This window comes from Haliotis rubra, unplaced genomic scaffold, assembly GCF_003918875.1.
Source record: "Haliotis rubra isolate DU_JTF1 unplaced genomic scaffold, ASM391887v1 Scf288, whole genome shotgun sequence".
NCBI lineage: Eukaryota > Metazoa > Mollusca > Gastropoda > Lepetellida > Haliotidae > Haliotis > Haliotis rubra.
The window spans coordinates 291,349-311,834 of record NW_025766955.1 but is presented as its reverse complement, the minus strand read 5'-3'; the positions used below and the strand labels follow the sequence as shown (position 1 = coordinate 311,834).

The following is a 20,486-nucleotide window of genomic DNA, read 5'->3' as shown; positions in this document are numbered from 1 at the left end:
ATTATGTCTGTAAAGTCAGCCTTCAAGAAAGTGTCCCATTCAGAAACATCTGATAGAATCAAGTCAGGCATGTTCATAAAGAACAACCAAGGCACATAACATGTGACTCTACTGTAAGTCAACAGGTACAATGTACTACACTTGAAACAATGTTATACAGTGAATTTTAGTGTTGGGAATCGGGAAATCAAATCCACTATCGATTATTGGAGAAATTGTGCTGAACAATTATCGATTATAATCGAAATATATACATTTTTAATGTAATCACCAATTTTAAGGTTTTTTTTATATCTAATCCTGTCATGCAGTGAAATGCACAGATGCAAGAAAGACACTGGAATTGTAATTAAACAATAAAAGTGGTTAAGATTTTACAATGCACATAGCTTTAAGCTGTTGAGCACGTTTGTTCGTGAATATTCGTCAAATTTAATGGTTAGTTTACTTCATTCAAGTGCGTTTTACTAAAGCAACAAAATTTCCGATTAATTGAAAATATGTTTTTGACAATCGATCATTATTTTTAATCCTTCTTTCGATCGATTTTCGATTATGTTTGATCATCGGAACAACACTAGTGATTATCACAGCTATATATAGCACAGCAGACATACGTGGGCACCTTCTGTTGTCATGATGCAGGAAATACAGCCAATGATCAACTTTCATCTGTCAGTTGATCACGGGTGATGAGAAAGGGGAAAAATCTATGGATGTCAACTTGTTTTTAATATAACTGTTGTTGACATCCATACATGTTCACCTTCCTGTGTTACAGTGTATCACTACTAAATCCATTCAAAGATTTGATGATGATGATGATGATGATGATGATATATTTTCAGAACAAAAGGGCGAGCTTGTGGCATTAATTCCTCTCAAGGATAAAAGACTGAAGCCAAGACGAACGTAAGAAAGCAAATTTCCTTTGAGTTGCAGAATATGCTTTCTATCAGTTCAATCCACCCAGGGCAAATATATCTTTCAGGCAATTTTTTGTGAAGTTTGAATATATCATGCAGCATTCATGCCATTAGGTACTGGTCATAATTGTTTTTTTGTTTTTTTTGGTGGGGATGTCACCCAATTTGATTAAAATAATATGCTTAAAAATCATAGGAAGGGAGAGGGTGTCATTGATTTTGTACACCACCCCCAAGCCATAAATTATGAACGGTCCCTCCGCAACTAGTCCTAAGCTCAAGTCTAGAAAATTCTGTTTGGTTCAGATAGATCAACTGGTAATGATGAGTGTTAAAATCCACCTAATGAACACTGCTGAAGATGAACTAATTTCAGATGAGTAGTTTTTCTGAAAGGTTTTTGACACTGGGTTCCTCCTTTCTGGTGAAAACCCTAGCATTCAAAGTTCAGACATTGGGGAGTTTAAAATTCAGGACACACGGACAGAGCCCTCAGTCACAATGGGATGTAATGTTTTATACTGTCATGTGCATTTATTGTGGACGAACACAAGCTGGGTAATTTGATATCAATTTTAATTGTTTTTTATATCAATATCAAGCTCCTTCACTTTGGTATTGATTTATATGTGTAAATTTGTACCGCGTATCGAGTCTGCTGTGATATGGCTCCAACATCTGTCTGCAGCTTTATTGAAGTTGAATGTTTTTGTGTCACGTACAGCTTCTGATTGTCGTTTGGTACCAGGGCAATTAAATGTGAATTAGATGGTTCAATGAAAACAGCCTGTAGACATTGCTTTTGAGGGAATTCTGATGTTTTTATACAGCCTGAAAGTTTATGCTCAGCGTTGAAGCCTGGACGTTTATGCTCAGTGTTGTAACCTAGAAGTTTATGCTCAGTGTTGTAACCTAGAAGTTTATGCTCAGTGTTGTAGCCTGGAAGTTTATGCTCAGTGTTGTAACCTAGAAGTTTATGCTCAGTGTTGTAACCTAGAAGTTTATGCTCAGTGTTGTAACCTAGAAGTTTATGCTCAGTGTTGTAACCTGTTGTAACCTGAGTTTATGCTCAGTGTTGTAACCTAGAAGTTTATGCTCAGTGTTGTAGCCTGGAAGTTTATGCTCAGTGTTGTAGCCTGGAAGTTTATGCTCAGTGTTGTAACCTAGAAGTTTAGGCTCAGTGTTGTAACCTAGAAGTTTAGGCTCAGTGTTGTATCCTGGAAGTTTATGCTCAGTGTTGTAACCTGGAAGTTTATGCTCAGTGTTGTAGCCTAGAAGTTTATGGTCAGTGTTGTAGCCTAGAAGTTTATGGTCAGTGTTGTAGCCTAGAAGTTTATGGTCAGTGTTGTAGCCTGGAAGTTTATGCTCAGTGTTGTAACCTGGAAGTTTATGCTCAGTGTTGTAGCCTAGAAGTTTATGCTCAGTGTTGTAGCCTAGAAGTTTAGGCTCAGTGTTGTAGCCTAGAAGTCTATGCTCAGTGTTGTATCCTGGAAGTTCATGCTCAGTGTTGTAGCCTAGAAGTTTATGCTCAGTGTTGTAGCCTGGACGTTTATGCTCAGTGTTGTAACCTAGAAGTTTATGCTCAGTGTTGTAACCTAGAAGTTTATGCTCAGTGTTGTAGCCTGGACGTTTATGCTCAGTGTTGTAACCTGGAAGTTTATGCTCAGTGTTGTATCCTAGAAGTTTATGCTCAGTGTTGTAGCCTAGAAGTTTAGGCTCAGTGTTGTATCCTGGAAGTTTATGCTCAGTGTTGTAACCTGGAGGTTTATGCTCAGTGTTGTAGCCTAGAAGTTTAGGCTCAGTGTTGTAACCTAGAAGTTTAGGCTCAGTGTTGTAACCTAGAAGTTTAGGCTCAGTGTTGTATCCTGGAAGTTTATGCTCAGTGTTGTAACCTGGAAGTTTATGCTCAGTGTTGTAGCCTAGAAGTTTATGGTCAGTGTTGTAGCCTAGAAGTTTATGGTCAGTGTTGTAACCTTTATGCTCAGTGTTGTAACCTGAAGTTTATGCTCAGTGTTGTAACCTGGAAGTTTATGCTCAGTGTTGTAACCTAGAAGTTTATGCTCAGTGTTGTAGCCTGGAAGTTTATGCTCAGTGTTGTAGCCTGGACGTTTATGCTCAGTGTTGTAACCTAGAAGTTTATGGTCAGTGTTGTAGCCTGGAAGTTTATGCTCAGTGTTGTAACCTGGAAGTTTATGCTCAGTGTTGTATCCTGGAAGTTTATGCTCAGTGTTGTAGCCTAGAAGTTTATGCTCAGTGTTGTAACCTAGAAGTTTATGGTCAGTGTTGTAGCCTGGAAGTTTATGCTCAGTGTTGTAACCTAGAAGTTTATGGTCAGTGTTGTAACCTGGAAGTTTATGCTCAGTGTTGTAACCTGGAAGTTTATGCTCAGTGTTGTAACCTGGAAGTTTATGCTCAGTGTTGTAACCTGGAAGTTTATGCTCAGTGTTGTAACCTAGAAGTTTATGCTCAGTGTTGTAGCCTAGAAGTTTATGCTCAGTGTTGTAGCCTGGACGTTTATGCTCAGTGTTGTAACCTAGAAGTTTATGGTCAGTGTTGTAGCCTGGAAGTTTATGCTCAGTGTTGTAACCTGGAAGTTTATGCTCAGTGTTGTAACCTAGAAGTTTATGCTCAGTGTTGTAACCTGGAAGTTTATGCTCAGTGTTGTAACCTAGAAGTTTATGCTCAGTGTTGTAACCTGGATGTTTATGCTCAGTGTTGTAGCCTAGAAGTTTATGCTCAGTGTTGTAACCTAGAAGTTTATGGTCAGTGTTGTAACCTGGAAGTTTATGCTCAGTGTTGTAACCTGGAAGTTTATGCTCAGTGTTGTAACCTGGAAGTTTATGCTCAGTGTTGTAACCTTGAAGTTTATGCTCAGTGTTGTAACCTAGAAGTTTATGCCTCAGTGTTGTAGCCTGAAGTTTATGCTCAGTGTTGTAGCCTGGACGCTTTATGCTCAGTGTTGTAACCTGAAGTTTATGGTCAGTGTTGTAGCCTGGAAGTTTATGCTCAGTGTTGTAACCTGGAAGTTTATGCTCAGTGTTGTATCCTGGAAGTTTATGCTCAGTGTTGTAGCCTAGAAGTTTATGCTCAGTGTTGTAACCTAGAAGTTTATGGTCAGTGTTGTAGCCTGGAAGTTTATGCTCAGTGTTGTAACTTGGAAGTTTATGCTCAGTGTTGTAACCTAGAAGTTTATGCTCAGTGTTGTAGCCTAGAAGTTTATGCTCAGTGTTGTAGCCTGGACGTTTATGCTCAGTGTTGTAACCTAGAAGTTTATGGTCAGTGTTGTAACCTGGAAGTTTATGCTCAGTGTTGTATCCTGGAAGTTTATGCTCAGTGTTGTAGCCTAGAAGTTTATGCTCAGTGTTGTAGCCTGGAAGTTTAGGCTCAGTGTTGTAACCTAGAAGTTTAGGCTCAGTGTTGTAACGCATGAGAAGTTTAGGCTCAGTGTTGTAACCTAGAAGTTTATGCTCAGTGTTGTATCCTGGAAGTTTATGCTCAGTGTTGTAGCCTGGAAGTTTATGCTCAGTGTTGTAGCCTGGAAGTTTAGGCTCAGTGTTGTAGCCTGGAAGTTTAGGCTCAGTGTTGTAGCCTGGAAGTTTATGCTCAGTGTTGTAGCCTGGAAGTTTAGGCTCAGTGTTGTAGCCTAGAAGTTTATGGTCAGTGTTGTAGCCTGGAAGTTTATGCTCAGTGTTGTAACCTAGAAGTTTATGCTCAGTGTTGTAGCCTGGAAGTTTATGCTCAGTGTTGTAGCCTAGAAGTTTATGGTCAGTGTTGTAGCCTGGAAGTTTAGGCTCAGTGTTGTAGCCTGGAAGTTTATGCTCAGTGTTGTAACCTAGAAGTTTATGCTCAGTGTTGTAGCCTGGAAGTTTAGGCTCAGTGTTGTAGCCTAGAAGTTTATGGTCAGTGTTGTAGCCTGGAAGTTTATGCTCAGTGTTGTAGCCTGGACGTTTATGCTCAGTGTTGTAACCTGGAAGTTTATGCTCAGTGTTGTAGCCTGGAAGTTTATGCTCAGTGTTGTAGCCTGGAAGTTTATGCTCAGTGTTGTAGCCTGGAAGTTTAGGCTCAGTGTTGTAGCCTAGAAGTTTATGGTCAGTGTTGTAGCCTGGACGTTTATGCTCAGTGTTGTAACCTGGAAGTTTATGCTCAGTGTTGTATCCTGGAAGTTTATGCTCAGTGTTGTAGCCTAGAAGTTTATGCTCAGTGTTGTAGCCTAGAAGTTTAGGCTCAGTGTTGTATCCTGGAAGTTTATGCTCAGTGTTGTAACCTGGAGGTTTATGCTCAGTGTTGTAGCCTAGAAGTTTAGGCTCAGTGTTGTAACCTAGAAGTTTAGGCTCAGTGTTGTATCCTGGAAGTTTATGCTCAGTGTTGTAACCTGGACGTTTATGCTCAGTGTTGTAGCCTAGAAGTTTATGGTCAGTGTTGTAGCCTAGAAGTTTATGGTCAGTGTTGTAGCCTGGAAGTTTATGCTCAGTGTTGTAACCTGGAAGTTTATGCTCAGTGTTGTAACCTAGAAGTTTATGCTCAGTGTTGTAGCCTGGAAGTTTATGCTCAGTGTTGTAGCTTGGACGTTTATGCTCAGTGTTGTAACCTAGAAGTTTATGGTCAGTGTTGTAGCCTGGAAGTTTATGCTCAGTGTTGTAACCTGGAAGTTTATGCTCAGTGTTGTATCCTGGAAGTTTATGCTCAGTGTTGTAGCCTAGAAGTTTATGCTCAGTGTTGTAACCTAGAAGTTTATGGTCAGTGTTGTAGCCTGGAAGTTTATGCTCAGTGTTGTAACCTGGAAGTTTATGCTCAGTGTTGTAACCTAGAAGTTTATGCTCAGTGTTGTAACCTGGAAGTTTATGCTCAGTGTTGTAGCCTAGAAGTTTATGCTCAGTGTTGTAACCTAGAAGTTTATGGTCAGTGTTGTAACCTGGAAGTTTATGCTCAGTGTTGTAACCTGGAAGTTTATGCTCAGTGTTGTAACCTGGAAGTTTATGCTCAGTGTTGTAACCTGGAAGTTTATGCTCAGTGTTGTAACCTAGAAGTTTATGCTCAGTGTTGTAGCCTAGAAGTTTATGCTCAGTGTTGTAGCCTGGACGTTTATGCTCAGTGTTGTAACCTAGAAGTTTATGGTCAGTGTTGTAGCCTGGAAGTTTATGCTCAGTGTTGTAACCTGGAAGTTTATGCTCAGTGTTGTATCCTGGAAGTTTATGCTCAGTGTTGTAGCCTAGAAGTTTATGCTCAGTGTTGTAACCTAGAAGTTTATGGTCAGTGTTGTAGCCTGGAAGTTTATGCTCAGTGTTGTAACCTGGAAGTTTATGCTCAGTGTTGTATCCTGGAAGTTTATGCTCAGTGTTGTAGCCTAGAAGTTTATGCTCAGTGTTGTAGCCTGGACGTTTATGCTCAGTGTTGTAACCTAGAAGTTTATGGTCAGTGTTGTAACCTGGAAGTTTATGCTCAGTGTTGTATCCTGGAAGTTTATGCTCAGTGTTGTAGCCTAGAAGTTTATGCTCAGTGTTGTAGCCTGGAAGTTTAGGCTCAGTGTTGTAACCTAGAAGTTTAGGCTCAGTGTTGTAACGTAGAAGTTTAGGCTCAGTGTTGTAACCTAGAAGTTTATGCTCAGTGTTGTATCCTGGAAGTTTATGCTCAGTGTTGTAGCCTGGAAGTTTATGCTCAGTGTTGTAGCCTGGAAGTTTAGGCTCAGTGTTGTAGCCTAGAAGTTTAGGCTCAGTGTTGTAGCCTGGAAGTTTATGCTCAGTGTTGTAGCCTGGAAGTTTAGGCTCAGTGTTGTAGCCTAGAAGTTTATGGTCAGTGTTGTAGCCTGGAAGTTTATGCTCAGTGTTGTAACCTAGAAGTTTATGCTCAGTGTTGTAGCCTGGAAGTTTATGCTCAGTGTTGTAGCCTAGAAGTTTATGGTCAGTGTTGTAGCCTGGAAGTTTAGGCTCAGTGTTGTAGCCTGGAAGTTTATGCTCAGTGTTGTAACCTAGAAGTTTATGCTCAGTGTTGTAGCCTGGAAGTTTAGGCTCAGTGTTGTAGCCTAGAAGTTTATGGTCAGTGTTGTAGCCTGGAAGTTTATGCTCAGTGTTGTAGCCTGGACGTTTATGCTCAGTGTTGTAACCTGGAAGTTTATGCTCAGTGTTGTAGCCTGGAGGTTTATGCTCAGTGTTGTATCCTGGAAGTTTATGCTCAGTGTTGTAACCTGGAAGTTTATGCTCAGTGTTGTAGCCTAGAAGTTTATGCTCAGTGTTGTAGCCTGGAAGTTTATGCTCAGTGTTGTAGCCTGGAAGTTTATGCTCAGTGTTGTAGCCTGGAAGTTTAGGCTCAGTGTTGTAGCCTAGAAGTTTATGGTCAGTGTTGTAGCCTGGAAGTTCATGCTCAGTGTTGTAGCCTGGAGGTTTATGCTCAGTGTTGTATCCTGGAAGTTTATGCTCAGTGTTGTAACCTGGAAGTTTATGCTCAGTGTTGTAGCCTAGAAGTTTAGGCTCAGTGTTGTAACCTAGAAGTTTAGGCTCAGTGTTGTAACCTAGAAGTTTAGGCTCAGTGTTGTATCCTGGAAGTTTATGCTCAGTGTTGTAACCTGGAAGTTTATGCTCAGTGTTGTATCCTGGAAGTTTATGCTCAGTGTTGTAACCTAGAAGTTTATGCTCAGTGTTGTAGCCTAGAAGTTTAGGCTCAGTGTTGTAACCTAGAGGTTTAGGCTCAGTGTTGTAACCTAGAAGTTTAGGCTCAGTGTTGTAACCTAGAAGTTTATGCTCAGTGTTGTATCCTGGAAGTTTATGCTCAGTGTTGTAGCCTGGAAGTTTATGCTCAGTGTTGTAGCCTGGAAGTTTAGGCTCAGTGTTGTAGCCTAGAAGTTTAGGCTCAGTGTTGTAGCCTGGAAGTTTATGCTCAGTGTTGTAGCCTGGAAGTTTAGGCTCAGTGTTGTAGCCTGGAAGTTTATGGTCAGTGTTGTAGCCTGGAAGTTTATGCTCAGTTTTGTAACCTAGAAGTTTATGCTCGGTGTTGTAGCCTGGAAGTTTATGCTCAGTGTTGTAACCTAGAAGTTTATGGTCAGTGTTGTAGCCTGGAAGTTTAGGCTCAGTGTTGTAGCCTGGAAGTTTATGCTCAGTGTTGTAACCTGGACGTTTAGGCTCAGTGTTGTAACCTGGAAGTTTATGCTCAGTGTTGTAGCCTGGAAGTTTATGCTCAGTGTTGTAGCCTGGAAGTTTATGCTCAGTGTTGTAGCCTGGAAGTTTAGGCTCAGTGTTGTAACCTAGAAGTTTATGCTCAGTGTTGTAGCCTGGAAGTTTAGGCTCAGTGTTGTAGCCTTGAAGTTTATGCTCAGTGTTGTAACCTAGAAGTTTATGCTCAGTGTTGTAGCCTGGAAGTTTATGCTCAGTGTTGTATCCTGGAAGTTTAGGCTCAGTGTTGTAGCCTAGAAGTTTATGGTCAGTGTTGTAGCCTGGACGTTTATGCTCAGTGTTGTAGCCTAGAAGTTTATGCTCAGTGTTGTAGCCTGGAAGTTTAGGCTCAGTGTTGTAGCCTAGAAGTTTATGGTCAGTGTTGTAGCCTGGAAGTTTATGCTCAGTGTTGTAACCTAGAAGTTTATGCTCAGTGTTGTAGCCTGGAAGTTTAGGCTCAGTGTTGTAGCCTAGAAGTTTATGGTCAGTGTTGTAGCCTGGACGTTTATGCTCAGTGTTGTAACCTAAAAGTTTATGCTCAGTGTTGTAACCTAGAAGTTTATGCTCAGTGTTGTAACCTAGAAGTTTATGCTCAGTGTTGTAACCTAGAAGTTTATGCTCAGTGTTGTAACCTGGAAGTTTATGCTCAGTGTTGTAACCTAGAAGTTTATGCTCAGTGTTGTAGCCTGGAAGTTTATGCTCAGTGTTGTAGCCTAGAAGTTTATGCTCAGTGTTGTAGCCTGAAAGTTTATGCTCAGTGTTGTAGCCTTGAACAACATGTCACCAATACCTCAATATATGTAGTGGTTTGGCCGGTGCCTGACTTAGTCTGTTTGTATTCTTGCTCTGTAAGCCGTTCTGTGTATTCTATTCTGTAAAATTTAGAAAGATTTGAAAGTCTGAATTTGTGACACACAGTAGTTCCTTCTACCCCAGGGTGCAGTATGTGGTGCTGGCCATTGTGCTGTGTGCCATCGTCGCAGCACTCATCCTGTTCTTCCTGTACCCACGAGACGTGAACGTCGGCAGCAACCGACCTCTCCTCAACCCAATCAGTTTGTATGTGGATCAGAAGAAGGTTTTTGCCAATCTCACGATAGTGGTGAGTAGCATTGTATCTACAGATATACAGTGGGTCCTGCTGTAGTGGTTGGTGGGGGTGGATCCTGTTGTGTCGGGTGGGGTGGATCCTGTAGTGGTGGGTTGGGGTGGATCCTGCTGTAGTGGTGGGTGGAGAAAGATGCTGTAGTGGTGGGCGGGGTGGATCCTGTATTGATGGGCCGGGGTGGATCCTCCTAAAGTGGTGGGTGGGGTAGATCCTGTAGTGGTGGGTGGGATGGATCCTGTAGTGGTGGGTGGGGGTGGATCCTGCTGTAGTGGTGGGTGGGGTGGATCCTGTGGTGGTAGTGGGGGGTGGATCCTGTAGTGGTGGATGGGGATAGATCCTGCTGTAGTGGTGGGTGGGGTGGATCCTGTGGTGGTAGTGGGGGGTGGATCCTGTAGTGGTGGGTGGGGTGGATCCTGTAGTGGTGGGGGTGAATCATGTTGTGGTTGGTGGGGGTGGATCCTGTTGTGGTGGGTGTGGATAGATCCTGTAGTGGTGGTGGGGGTGGATCCTGTAGTGGTGGGTGGGGTTGGATCCTGTAGTGGTGGGGGTGGGGTTGGATCCTGTAGAGGTGGGTGGGGATCCTGTAGTGGTGGGGTGGATCCTGCTGTAGTGGTGGGTGGGGTGGATCCTGTATTGATTGGTCGGGGTGGATCCTCCTAAAGTGGTGGGTGGGGTAGATCCTGTGGTGGTAGTGGGGGTGGATCCTGTAGTGGTGGGTGGGGTGGGTCCTGTAGTGGTGGGGGTGGATCCTGTAGTGGTGGGTGGGGTTGGATCCTGTAGTGGTGGGGGTGAATCATGTTGTGGTTTTGGGGGTGGATCCTGTTGTGGTGGGTGTGGATAGATCCTGTAGTGGTGGTGGGGGTGGATGCTGTAGTGGTGGGTGGGGTTGGATCCTGTAGTGGTGGGGGTGGATCCTGTAGTGGTGGATAGGGTGGGTCCTGTAGAGGTGGGGGTGGATCCTGTAGTGGTGGGTGGGGTGGATCCTGTGGTGGTAGTGGGGTGGATCCTGTAGTGGTGGGTGGGGTGGATCCTGTAGTGGTGGGGGGTGGATCCTGTAGTGGTGGGTGGGGGTGGATCCTGTAGTGGTGGGTGGGGGTGGATCCTGTAGTGGTGGGGGTGGATCCTGTAGTGGTGGGTGGGGTTGGATCCTGTAGTGGTGGGGGGGGTGGATGCTGTAATGGTGGGTAGGGTGGGTCCTGTAGAGGTGGGGGTGGATCCTGTAGTGGTGGGTGGGGTGGATCCTGTGGTGGTAGTGGGGGTGGATCCTGTAGTGGTGGGTGGGGTGGATCCTGTAGAGGTGGGGGGTGGATCCTGTAGTGGTGGGGGGTGGATCCTGTAGTGGTGGGTGGGGTGGATCCTGTAGTGGTGGGGGTGGATCCTGTAGTGGTGGGTGGGGTTGGATCCTGTAGTGGTGGGTGGGGGTGGATGCTGTAATGGTGGGTAGGGTGGGTCCTGTAGTGGTTGGGGTGGATCCTGTTGTGGTGGGTGTGGATCCTGTAGTGTTGGGTGGGTGTGGATCCGTGAGTGGTGGGGGGGTGGATCCTGTAGTGGTGGGGTGGATGCTGTAGTGGTGGGGTGGGGTGGATCCTGTAGTGGTGGGGTGGATCCTGTAGTGGTGGGTGGGGTGGCATCATGATTCATAGATTAAATCTGGCATCATGATTCAAAGATTAAATCTGGCATCATGATTCAAAGATTCAATCTGGCATCATGATTCATATATTCATAGATTAAATTTGACACCCTGATTCATAGATTAAATCTGGAATCATGATTCATAGATTAAATCTGGCATCGTGATTCATATATTCATAGATTAAATATGGCATCATGATTCATAGATTAAATCTGGCATCATGATTCAAAGATTAAATCTGGCATCATGATTCAAAGATTAAATCTGGCATCATGATTCATATATTCATAGATTAAATTTGACACCCTGATTCATAGATTAAATCTGGAATCATGATTCATAGATTAAATCTGGCATCGTGATTCATATATTCATAGATTAAATCTGGCATCATGATTCATAGATTAAATCTGGCATCATGATTCATAGATTAAATCTGGCATCGTGATTCATATATTCATAGATTAAATCTGGCATCATGATTCATAGATTAAATCTGGCATCATGATTCATAGATTAAATCTGGCATCGTGATTCATATATTCATAGATTAAATCTGGCATCATGATTCATAGATTAAATCTGGCATCATGATTCATAGATTAAATCTGGCATCGTGATTCATATATTCATAGATTAAATCTGGCATCATGATTCATAGATTAAATCTGGCATCATGATTCATATATTCATAGATTAAATTTGGCACCATGATTCATAGATTAAATCTGGCATCATGATTCATAGATTAAATCTGGCATCGTGATTCATATATTCATATATTAAATCTGGCATCATGATTCATAGATTAAATCTGGCATCGTGATTCATAGATTAAATCTGGCATCGTGATTCATATATTCATAGATTAAATCTGACATCATGATTCATAGATTAAATCTGGCATCATGATTCATATATTCATAGATTAAATCTGACATCATGATTCATAGATTAAATCTGGCATCATGATTCATATATTCATAGATTAAATCTGGCACCATGATTCATAGATTAAATCTGGCATCGTGATTCATATATTCATAGATTAAATCTGGAATCATGATTCATAGATTAAATCTGGCATCGTGATTCATATATTCATAGATTAAATCTGGCATCATGATTCATTGATTAAATCTGGCATCATGATTCATAGATTAAATCTGGCATCATGATTCATAGATTAAATCTGGCATCATGATTCATATATTCATAGATTAAATTTGGCACCATGATTCATAGATTAAATCTGGCATCATGATTCATATATTCATATATTAAATCTGGCACCCTGATTCATAGATTAAATCTGGCATCATGATTCATAGATTAAATCTGGCATCGTGATTCATAGATTAAATCTGGCATCATGATTCATAGATTAAATCTGGTATCATGATTCATAGATTAAATCTGGCATCATGATTCATAGATTAAATCTGGCATCATGATTCATAGATTAAATCTGGCATCGTGATTCATATATTCATAGATTAAATTTGGCACCATGATTCATAAATTAAATCTGGCATCATGATTCATAGATTAAATCTGGCATCGTGATTCATATATTCATAGATTAAATCTGGCATCGTGATTCATATATTCATATATTAAATCTGGCATCATGATTTATATATTCATAGATTAAATCTGGCATCATGATTCATAGATTAAATCTGACATCATGATTCATAGATTAAATCTGGCATGATGATTCATATATTCATAGATTAAATTTGGCACCCTGATTCATATATTAAATCTGGCATCATGATTCATAGATTAAATCTGGCATCATGATTCATAGATTAAATCTGGCATCATGATTCATAGATTAAATCTGGTATCATGATTCATAGATTAAATCTGGCATCATGATTCATAGATTAAATCTGGCATCATGATTCATAGATAAAATCTGGCATCATGATTCATATATTTATAGATTAAATTTGGCACCATGATTCATAGATTAAATCTGGCATCATGATTCTTAGATTAAATCTAGCATCGTGATTCATATATTTAGAGATTAAATCTGGCATCATGATTCATAGATTAAATCTGGCATCGTGATTCATATATTCATAGATTAAATCTGGCATCATGATTCATATATTCATAGATTAAATCTGGCATCATGATTCATAGATTAAATCTGGCATCATGATTCACAGATTAAATCTTTCATCGTGATTCATATATTCATAGATGAGATTTGGCACCCTGATTCATAGATTAAATCTGGCATCATGATTCATAGATTAAATCTGGCATGATGATTCATAGATTAAATCTGGCATCATGATTCATAGATTAAATCTGGTATCATGATTCATAGATTAAATCTCTCATCATGATTCATAGATTAAATCTGGCATCATGATTCATAGATTAAATCTGGCATCATGATTCATAGATTAAATCTTTCATCGTGGTTCATATATTCATAGATTAAATTTGGCACCATGATTCATAGATTAAATCTGGCATCATGATTCATAGATTAAATCTGGCATCATGATTCATATATTCATATATTAAATCTGGCATCATGATTCATAGATTAAATCTGGCATCATGATTCATAGATTAAATCTGGCATCGTGATTCATATATTCATAGATTAAATTTGGCACTCTGATTCATAGATTAAATCTGGCATCATGATTCATAGATTAAATCTGGCATCATGATTCATAGATTAAATCTGGCATCATGATTCATAGATTAAATCTGGTATCATGATTCATAGATTAAATCTGGCATCATGATTCATAGATTAAATCTGGCATCATGATTCATAGATAAAATCTGGCATCATGGTTCATATATTCATAGATTAAATTTGGCACCATGATTCATAGATTAAATCTGGCATCATGATTCTTAGATTAAATCTAGCATCGCGGATTCATATATTTAGAGATTAAATCTGGCATCATGATTCATAGATTAAATCTGGCATCGTGATTCATATATTCATAGATTAAATCTGGCATCATGATTCATATATTCATAGATTAAATCTGGCATCATGATTCATAGATTAAATCTGGCATCATGATTCACAGATTAAATCTTTCATCGTGATTCATATATTCATAGATGAGATTTGGCACCCTGATTCATAGATTAAATCTGACATCATGATTCATAGATTAAATCTGGCATGATGATTCATAGATTAAATCTGGCATCATGATTCATAGATTAAATCTGGTATCATGATTCATAGATTAAATCTCTCATCATGATTCATAGATTAAATCTGGCATCATGATTCATAGATTAAATCTGGCATCATGATTCAGTAGATTAAATCTTTCATCGTGATTCATATATTCATAGATTAAATTTGGCACCATGATTCATAGATTAAATCTGGCATCATGATTCATAGATTAAATCTGGCATCATGATTCATATATTCATAGATTAAATCTGGCATCATGATTCATAGATTAAATCTGGCATCATGATTCATAGATTAAATCTGGCATCGTGATTCATATATTCATAGATTAAATTTGGCACTCTGATTCATAGATTAAATCTGGCATCATGATTCATAGATTAAATCTGGCATCATGATTCATAGATTAAATCTGGCATCATGATTCATAGATTAAATCTGGTATCATGATTCATAGATTAAATCTGGCATCATGATTCATAGATTAAATCTGGCATCATGATTCATAGATAAAATCTGGCATCATGATTCATATATTCATAGATTAAATTTGGCACCATGATTCATAGATTAAATCTGGCATCATGATTCTTAGATTAAATCTAGCATCGTGATTCATATATTTAGAGATTAAATCTGGCATCATGATTCATAGATTAAATCTGGCATCGTGATTCATATATTCATAGATTAAATCTGGCATCATGATTCATATATTCATAGATTAAATCTGGCATCATGATTCATAGATTAAATCTGGCATCATGATTCACAGATTAAATCTTTCATCGTGATTCATATATTCATAGATGAGATTTGGCACCCTGATTCATAGATTAAATCTGGCATCATGATTCATAGATTAAATCTGGCATGATGATTCATAGATTAAATCTGGCATCATGATTCATAGATTAAATCTGGTATCATGATTCATAGATTAAATCTCTCATCATGATTCATAGATTAAATCTGGCATCATGATTCATAGATTAAATCTGGCATCATGATTCGTAGATTAAATCTTTCATCGTGGTTCATATATTCATAGATTAAATTTGGCACCATGATTCATAGATTAAATCTGGCATCATGATTCATAGATTAAATCTGGCATCATGATTCATATATTCATATATTAAATCTGGCATCATGATTCATAGATTAAATCTGGCATCATGATTCATAGATTAAATCTGGCATCGTGATTCATATATTCATAGATTAAATTTGGCACTCTGATTCATAGATTAAATCTGGCATCATGATTCATATATTCATAGATTAAATTTGGCACCATGATTCATAGATTAAATCTCTCATCATGATTCATAGATTAAATCTGGCATCATGATTCATAGATTAAATCTGGCATCATGATTCGTAGATTAAATCTTTCATCGTGGTTCATATATTCATAGATTAAATTTGGCACCATGATTCATAGATTAAATCTGGCATCATGATTCATAGATTAAATCTGGCATCATGATTCATATATTCATATATTAAATCTGGCATCATGATTCATAGATTAAATCTGGCATCATGATTCATAGATTAAATCTGGCATCGTGATTCATATATTCATAGATTAAATTTGGCACTCTGATTCATAGATTAAATCTGGCATCATGATTCATATATTCATAGATTAAATTTGGCACCATGATTCATAGATTAAATCTGGCATCATGATTCATAGATTAAATCTGGCATCGTGATTCATATATTCATATATTAAATCTGGCATCATGATTCATATATTAAATTTGGCACCATGATTCATAGATTAAATCTGGCATCATGATTCATTGATTAAATTTGGCACCATGATTCATAGATTAAATCTGGCATCATGATTCATAGATTAAATCTGGCATCGTGATTCATATATTCATAAATTAAATCTGGCATCATGATTCATAGATTAAATCTGGCATCGTGATTCATATATTCATATATTAAATCCAGCATCATGATTCATAGATTAAATCTGGCATCATGATTCATTTATTAAATCTGGCATCATGATTCATAGATTAAATCTGGCATCATGATGTATATATTCATAGATTAAATCTGGCATCGTGATTCATAGATTTAAGCACACATGATTCTAGCTTGTTGCTTGGACCGTGCCTGACTTAAGTCTGCCTCAACTATCAGTGTGTTACTCCCATGTTTCCTGTGTGTTCAGAACTCCTACAACTTCACCAACAACAACTACTTCCCCGTCGAGGTGACAGGGGCTCAGATGGTTTCACTGTACGACAACAAACAGATCACCGTGGCCCAAAACAAAACCAGTGTCGACCTCCCCACACGTGGAACAGGAAGATACGATATTGTTATGAATTTGATATTTGAGAAGGAAAATGATTGGGATTTCCTGGTGTAAGTATCTGAAGATTTTTTTGTGTTTTGTAGTCAAGGAGACATGTTGTCAGCATTTCCTCACACTTCAAGTAACACTGGACCCAGGTCACATCTGTAGACAAATAGTGTCAGTGTTTGACAGTCTAACCTTATACCATATCCTTTCTACATATCTTGGTTTTATTTTCAGTGCATACTAAAGATTTAGAGTATTTTCAAGTCTGTCAAGTAATACATTTTAGTAGTAGTTCTATATTTATGTGTGTACAACAGAGGATACTCCTGATCATATCATATTACTTGATGTGAACTTCGGTATCAACTTGTATCTTCACATGGTTTTTAAGTTGATTATTATGAAAGTTGTTTTCGTGTTGCAGGTGTTTCTGTGATTATTATGAAAGTTGTTTTCGTGTTGCAGGCGTTTCTGTGAAGATGCAAGGCCATGGGTGCACAATCTCCCAATAACGTTTGAGTAAGTTGTCATGGAAACCGAACAGTTCTCTTCCTCTTGTTTCACGTCTTCAAACTGTAAATATCTGGATTATTTTCAAGAGTATATGTTTAGTTCTCCTTTCAACAGAAGATTTGGTGAGATTGTGTGATATCTGCTGGTGATGTTGTTAGCTCAGAAGAGTTGGTGAGATTGTGTGATATCTGCTGGTGATGTTGTTACCTCGGAAGAGTTGGTGAGATTGTGTGATGTCTGCTGGTGATGTTACCTCGGAAGATTTGGTGAGATTGTGTAATATCTGCTGGTGATGTTGTTACCATGGAAGAGTTGGTGAGATTGTGTGATATCTGCTGGTGATGTTGTTAGCTCGGAAGAGTTGGTGAGATTGTGTGATATCTGCTGGTGATGTTGTTACCACGGAAGAGTTGGTGAGATTGTGTGATATCTTTTGGTGATGTTGTTACCTCGGAAGAGTTGGTGAGATTGTGTGATATCTTGGTGATGTTGTTACCTCGAAGAGTTGGTGAGATTGATATCTGCTGGTGATGTTGTTAGAAGATTGGTGAGATTGTGTGATATCTGCTGGTGATGTTGTTACCACGAAAGATTGGTGAGATCGGAAGAGTTGTGTGATATCTGCTGGTGATGTTGTTAGCTCAGAAGAGTTGGTGAGATTGTGTGATATCTGCTGGTGATGTTGTTACCACGGAAGAGTTGGTGAGATTGTGTGATATCTGCTGATTGTGTGATATCTGCTGGTGATGTTGTTACCACGGAAGAGTTGGTGAGATTGTGTGATATCTGCTGATTGTGTGATATCTGCTGGTGATGTTGTTAGCACGGAAGAGTTGGTGAGATTGTGTGATATCTGCTGGTGATGTTGGTGATGTTGTTAGCTCGGAAGAGTTGGTGAGATTGTGTGATATCTGCTGGTGATGTTGTTAGCCACAGAAGAGTTGGTGAGATTGTGTGATATCTGCTGGTGATGTTGTTACCACGGAAGAGTTGGTGAGATTTGTGTGATATCTGCTGGTGATGTTGTTAGCTCGGAAGAGTTGGTGAGATTGTGTGATATCTGCTGGTGATGTTGTTACCACGGAAGAGTTGGTGAGATTGTGTGATATCTGGTGATGTTGTTACCTGAAGAGTTGGTGAGATGATATCTGCTGGTGATGTTGTTAGCCTCGGAAGAGTTGGTGAGATTGTGTGATATCTGCTGGTGATGTTGTTAGCTCAGAAGAGTTGGTGAGATTGTGTGATATCTGCTGGTGATCTGCTGGTGATGTTGTTGCCACGGAAGAGTTGGTGAGATTGTGTGATATCTGCTGGTGATGTTGTTAGCTCGGAAGAGTTGGTGAGATTGTGTGATATCTGCTGGTGCAGTTGTTACCACGGAAGAGTTGGTGAGATTGTGTGATATCTGCTGGTGATGTTGTTACCTCGGAAGATAGGGGCGGTGGGGTATCCTTGTGGTTAAAGCGTTCACTTGTCACCCCGAAGACCTGGGTGTGATTGTCCCTATATGAGCACAATGTGTGAAGCCCATTTCTGGTGTCCCCCGCTGTGATATGGCTGGAATATTGCTAAATGCGGCGTAAAACTGAACTCTTTGAACAACAAACATGATTTGCTATGCAGAGTCACTTCCCTTGGCTAGGCCATTATATTAGTGAGTTAGTATGGTTTAACGCCGTTTTTAGCAATATTCCAGCAATATCACGGCGGGCCATTATATGAAGAGATTTACATTAAAAACTGTCTCTTTACACCATCTCTGGCTGGTTAGACCAAGTGTACAAAATGTCAGAACCTGCATCACCTGTAGTTGTCCTATCACAATACAAGTGATGGAACTGTCATGCTATAAAGTAGCATTAACTCTGATGTTTTGCAGCTCTGGCCTCTGATCCTTAACCTTGAGTCTCTCCAGTCGTCGGATCTCCTGGTTTGAGTGAGTGAGTGAGTATGGTTTTACGCCGCTTTTAGCAATATTCCAGCAATGTCACGGCGGGGAACACCAGAAGTGGGCTTCACACATTTCCTGGTAAAACAAGATGCCTTACAACCTGGCTGGTTGTCGATATTCTCATTCAGAGTAGGTCCAGTGCTGCCTTACATCATAAGGTTCCTAGGACAGACAATGTGTCTCACTACTAATGTTTGTGCAGCCTGTAAGTTTCTAGATTAGACAGGGTCCTTAGCAATCTTTACTGGTCCAGCCTATAGGATTCCAGATTAAACGGGGTCCTTGCAATCTGTACTAGTCAAAGCTAAATGGACCGGATGGCCAACCTCGGACACCTGCTTGAAAGTGCAAGTGTACCACATGATGTGGATTGTTGCTAATAATACAGATCACTGGATTGTCTGGTCTGGCCTCTTAATCATATAAATAGAAAGATGCTGACTTTGTTTTTAAACATCAAATGAACAAACATTCTATGAAACATTTTTCAATATGTTAATTTCCTGTTTCCTGTTTTTCTAGATTAACAGCTAACTATAGTTATCTTGGCCACATCGAGCAGACGACACTGACCACTTTCCAACCCGTCTCCTGCTCTAACGCCACCGAGGTGTGATCCAGGCAGTAGCGAGCCTCCAGGTGAAGTCGGCCAATACACGGCTGGTGAATCCAGAGCTACCGAACACAAGTCACCTGGGCCCATGAACAAATGAATGAAGCTCAAGTGTTGGCAGACAAGAGGCACCATGCTGCTTCGTCAGGTTTTTGTTGCTGACTCAGAGAGACTGTAGAATCTGTAAGGTCATCTCAGCTTTTTAACCGTCAGCCTGTGAGAGGTGTTACACTTTCGTTTTTAATAACGCCGTCTGCTACATCCAGTAAGATATTGTCGCATATTTCTTATAGGCTCAACAACCCAAGATTTCTTGAATCAGGAGAAGAAGTATAATTTGGTCTTTTTTCGTACAGTCAAATGTATGGCATCATTCAGATATCAGCATGGAAATACAGGAAGGGAGGTAACTCTATATGTAACAATGTATGACGTCATTGAGATATCAACATGGACATACAGGAAGGGAGGTAACTCTAAATCTAACAAGTATCCCACACAAAACTTTCTCTGTAATGTCCATCTTCAATTAAAATGATGTCATTTCTAGAGGTAGCATTTCAGCATCTTATTGCCGTTTTGAAGCCTGACCTTTTATTTTGAAGGCAAATCTGTAAGCAAGTACTGGAGATAGATAACGTCTGTTCACTGACCAGACAAGTAATGAAGATAGATAACATACGTTCACTGACCAAACAAGTACTAAAGATAGATAACGTACGTTCACTGACCAGACATATGTCATTGAGTGATGGGATTGAGGTGTCTTGCTTTTACTCTCATGAAAACAATTATAGGAAGTTTGTCAGGTGAATTGTGTGGCTGCACACTACCTGAAGGACGACGCTGACTGTCAGGTGAATTGTGTGGCTGCACACTACCTGAAGGACGACGCTGACTGTCAGGTGAATTGTGTGGCTGCACACTACCTGAAGGACGACGCTGACTGTCAGGTGAATTGTGTGGCTGCACACTACCTGAAGGACATCACTGACTGTCAGGTGAATTGTGTGGCTGCACACTACCTGAAGGACATCACTGACTGTCAGGTGAATTGTGT

At 39.8% G+C, this 20,486-nt stretch overlaps 1 protein-coding gene across 3 annotated transcripts in view; it reads left to right on the top strand.

Moving 5' to 3' along the window:
• LOC124281684 (transmembrane protein 106B-like) overlaps positions 1 to 19,977 on the top strand; it is a 43,101-nt gene extending 23,124 nt beyond the window's left edge. For all 3 annotated transcript variants that reach the window (XM_046717635.1, XM_046717636.1, XM_046717637.1), the window contains exons 3-7: positions 849 to 912; positions 9,005 to 9,170; positions 16,215 to 16,411; positions 16,815 to 16,868; positions 19,336 to 19,977. In XM_046717635.1, the coding sequence (XP_046573591.1) occupies positions 849 to 912; positions 9,005 to 9,170; positions 16,215 to 16,411; positions 16,815 to 16,868; positions 19,336 to 19,429 (575 nt within the window). In that variant the 3' untranslated portion in view covers positions 19,430 to 19,977. The remainder of the gene's footprint in view (positions 1 to 848; positions 913 to 9,004; positions 9,171 to 16,214; positions 16,412 to 16,814; positions 16,869 to 19,335) is intronic.
• Positions 19,978 to 20,486: the final 509 nt, after the last annotated feature.